We start from the raw sequence: 3804 nt of genomic DNA on the forward strand, positions 1-3804 counted from the left end.
CAGGAATACAGCCAGGATGGGGTTAACCACCCTGATCCTCCCCATTACCAGTCACTTTATCCCCTTGCTGCAAGTCATGGAGTGTTTCCAGACCCATGGATCAGTCCAGGCCTCTGATGGGTCTCTGCTCCCTGAGGAACCCCAGTATAACCCCATGGAAGGACACACAGGCCACCACGGGCTGTACCCAAACAGGCAGACCAGTGATGGGTGCTACACACCGAGATGGTCTGTGGTGGATCCTCTAACCTCTGCAGTCTGTTTGATGCTCCTCTAACCTCACCATTGCAAAGTCCACCCTCTCTGGCAGCAGCACGACTCATGACAACTGGTCCTGCGCATCGTGGTCGTAAGAAGAGACACTGCCCTCCACTCTGCCTCACACACGGCTGAAGACCATCCCTACCTGCCCTCTCAGCCACTTTTGTCTCAACAGCTTTGGTTTTCCCAGCCTCTCCATGGCCTCCAGCCACCTGCTGCAGCACGAAGCACAGCCTGGGCCATCTGCAGCTCCACAGCCTTGAGGAAGGTGCATGTCCCAGAGACAGGAACAGTCCCTCCTGGTGAGTGTCCCACTGACTGCCTTGCCAAAGCACCCAGGCTCCCAAGAAGCCACGTTTTGAGGGTGTGGGCAAGATAGGTTTGAACCCAAGTGACTGTTCCTCCACACCCACAGACCAATATGAGAGTTGGGAAATGGAAAAACCCTTTTGTGGTTCCAAATGAGAGCAACACAACTTGCAAGTGCAGAGCATAACCCAGGCACCACAAAGCTGTGGAGCAGCCAGGAGAAGGGACTTACCTGCAAGTGCTGCAGATCATCCTCCTGCACATTCTGGGACAAGTTATAAACCTGCATTTAAAAACAAAAACCTGAGTACTCAGAATGGCCTGTTCTTCAGGCCAACATGTGGGTCAGTGCGGTTAAAGCCTGTGAGATTACTGGGGGGACACAGCCAGAGGATGGGAAGCCCTAACAGGCTGTATAGCTGCATGTGTTGGAACATCTCCAGCCCAGAGGTTTCTCCAGCAGCACTGAGATAAAAGCCCACCCAGTTCCACAGACCCAAGTGCTCTCTTCTTTGGCAGCTGGAAGCAAAGGGGTACATCTGCTGCTGACCCAGCTCTTGGGGTGAGATGAGACTTCCCTGTGATGATGGAGCCATGTGTGAATCCTGCACTCAGAGCAGCCAACATGATGGCCTTTGTCTCTCCTATCAAAGGCTCTCGCTAGCTGCTGAGTTAGGCTCGTGCCAAGCTACTGGGTTTTTGCCACCAGCTTTTAGGAAGCTTCAAAAAAAGCAAGGGCAGCAGGTCAAGGGAGGGGATTCTCCCCCTTTACTCAGCTCTCATGAGACCCCTGGAGTATTGTGTTCAGTTCTGGAGCCCACCACATACGAAGGACATGGAGATCCTGGAGCAACTCCAGAGGAGGCCACAAAGATAACCCGAGGGCTGGAGCTCTGCTCTGGAGACAGGCTGGGAGAGTTGGGGTGTTCAGCCTGGAGAAGGGAAAGCTCCAGGGAGAACTTAGAGCACCTTCCAGTGCCTGAGGGGGCTCCAGGAAAGCTGGGGAGGGGCTTGGGACAAGGGCAGGGGGTGAGAGGACAAGGGGGAACTGTTTTAAACTGAGAGGAGATTGAGATGAGATCTGAGGAAGAAATTATTTGCTGTGAGGGTGGTGAGACCCTGGCTCAGGTTGCCCAGGGAAGTTGTGGCTGCCCCATCCCTGGCAGTGTTGAAGGGCAGGTTGGATGGGGCTTGTAGCAACCTAGGCTGGTGGGAGGTGTCTCTGCCCATGCAAGGGGGTTGGATCTACATGACCTGTAGGGTCCCTTCCAACCCAAACCATTCTGCGACCTATGAAGTGACTCCTGGAGACATCCCCATCTTACCTGTATTGAGCTGATCATTGTGCTGAGGGCAAAGACGGTGGCCGAGTCCCGCAGGGTGGACTGGCTGTCAAAGGTCCCCTGTGTGTCCATCAGCAACACTGCAACCTGAGGGGCAGAAAGCTCCATGTCAGCTTGGATGCACCTGGTCAGCAGCTGCATCCAAGCAAAATCACCCTCAAATGCCAAAGGGTTGAGGGGGTTTTACTGTACATTATTGTGCTGGGGATCTCCCTGCCTCTGCCTCATGCTTGTAACTGGTGGGGGACACAGGAAAAGAGCAACCCCAGAGATTGGGCAGAAGATGACTCCCCCAGGCAGCAAAATGAACACTGTGCAACACAGAGAAGGGAGCTGCTCTGGGATGCCCAAAGTCAGAGGGATCCCTGGAGAGCATCTCAGGGACATCGAGACATTGTATTAACTCATTAAACCCATTACTGCTAAACCAGGGAAATGGTATTGGAGACCTCCTCTAAACTTGCACAAGCAGTTGAGCCACCTGAGACAAGGCAGGAAAGTCTTACAAAAGCTGGAAGAGAATGAAGAGCTGACCAGCAACAGAGAAGAAGCACACACCTTTTTACCATCGGGCTTGTCCACCAGGAAAACCTCACTCCATATCTGGATGCCTGTCGTCTCCCGCTCAGACCCTCCCCTCCAGGAGAAACCAGTCAGAGGCTCGTTGTCATCTCCAACCCAGTCCACTGCTTCCTGCAGGGAGGAAAAGAAGAAGGTGCTGGGCTACTCAACTCACTTTGGTTTTACACTTTTCTTCTATGCTGTCTCCACCCCAGTGCTGAAAGGGGGGCAGCCTCTGTAAGAGAGGTTTCCTACAGGGCAGCAAAGGTGAACATCTCTGCTCCAAAGTCAGGAGATCACTAGAGACCCACTGGTGAACGAGGCTGTGGAAGAATCTACTCTATTACTTTGTGAAGTCCTCTGAAGCTACTGAGAGGCTTGAGCATTCCCAGAGCACCATCCAGTTCATCCCTAGGAGGTATAAGGGAGCAGGGAGCAGTAGCACCATACCCTTAGGAGCTGGGGCCATACCTTATTGTACATGTACCGCAGCATGAAGTCCATCAGGAATGATTTTCCTTTTCTAAAAGCTCCAGCAACAGACACAGCCACGACCTCCTTATCTCTGACAGCCTCTGAGAGGAGGATGCGGTTCAGGGCAGCTTCATCCAGCTCAAAGGAATGGTCATCTTTGACAATGAGGACCTGCACTGGTCCTGCCTTCCTCACAGACTCCTCCTCCTCGGAGCTCCACTCGTAAGTCTTCTCTGCAAAACTACCTGCATAAGCAAGTGAAACAAGAGCTGTGAGGCTCCTTCTCCTGCAAAGTGCAGCATCACAGGCAGTGGGGATGGAGAGAGTGGTATGAGGCCATCCAGCACAAATATGCCTCTCAAAACAGCTCCATTCAGGGCAGATGTCTGTTGTACCTGTCCTCACACATCTCCATGGAGACTCCAGGCCATTTCAGGGCCATGTGTCCACCAGCAGAGAGTTCCCTGAATCATGGAATGGTTTGGGTTGGAAAGGACCTTAAAGATCCATCAGTTCCAACCCCCCTGCATGGGCAGGGACACCTCCCACCAGCCCAGGTTGCTCCAAGCCCCATCCAACCTGCCCTTCAACACTGCCAACAGGGATGGGGCAGCCACAGCTTCCCTGGGCAACCTGGGGCAGGGTCTCACGTTGTTGGCTCAGGCTGCAACTTCCTAAATGTGGTAGCCTCAACCTAAACCTCCTCAGTCTCTGTTTCAGTCCCCAACTGGGACCCAGCTTCCAGCCAGTCCCAGCTGTTTCAAAGCACAAGGCCTGTGTGTGCACATGCTAGAAGCCCAGCTATAAATACCAAGAAGAACAGAGTTTTGTCCATTCTGGGCCTCTTTACAAAGAA

The 3804-nt window shown here is 53.2% G+C and overlaps 1 protein-coding gene across 1 annotated transcript in view; it reads right to left on the bottom strand.

Annotated features, from left to right (window-relative positions):
- Nucleotides 1–3390, bottom strand: part of ATL1 (atlastin GTPase 1) — a 24312-nt gene extending 20922 nt beyond the window's left edge. Inside the window, exons 1-5 of the mRNA XM_010004312.1 lie at nt 3354–3390; nt 2946–3193; nt 2472–2606; nt 1896–2000; nt 803–853 (exon numbers count right to left, since the gene is read on the bottom strand). Of these exons, the coding sequence (XP_010002614.1) occupies nt 803–853; nt 1896–2000; nt 2472–2606; nt 2946–3193; nt 3354–3390 (576 nt within the window). The remainder of the gene's footprint in view (nt 1–802; nt 854–1895; nt 2001–2471; nt 2607–2945; nt 3194–3353) is intronic.
- Between the last annotated feature and the right edge of the window lie 414 nt (nt 3391–3804).

The sequence above is a fragment of the Chaetura pelagica genome, unplaced genomic scaffold, assembly GCF_000747805.2.
Source record: "Chaetura pelagica isolate M959 unplaced genomic scaffold, ChaPel_1.0 scaffold141, whole genome shotgun sequence".
Lineage (NCBI taxonomy): Eukaryota > Metazoa > Chordata > Aves > Apodiformes > Apodidae > Chaetura > Chaetura pelagica.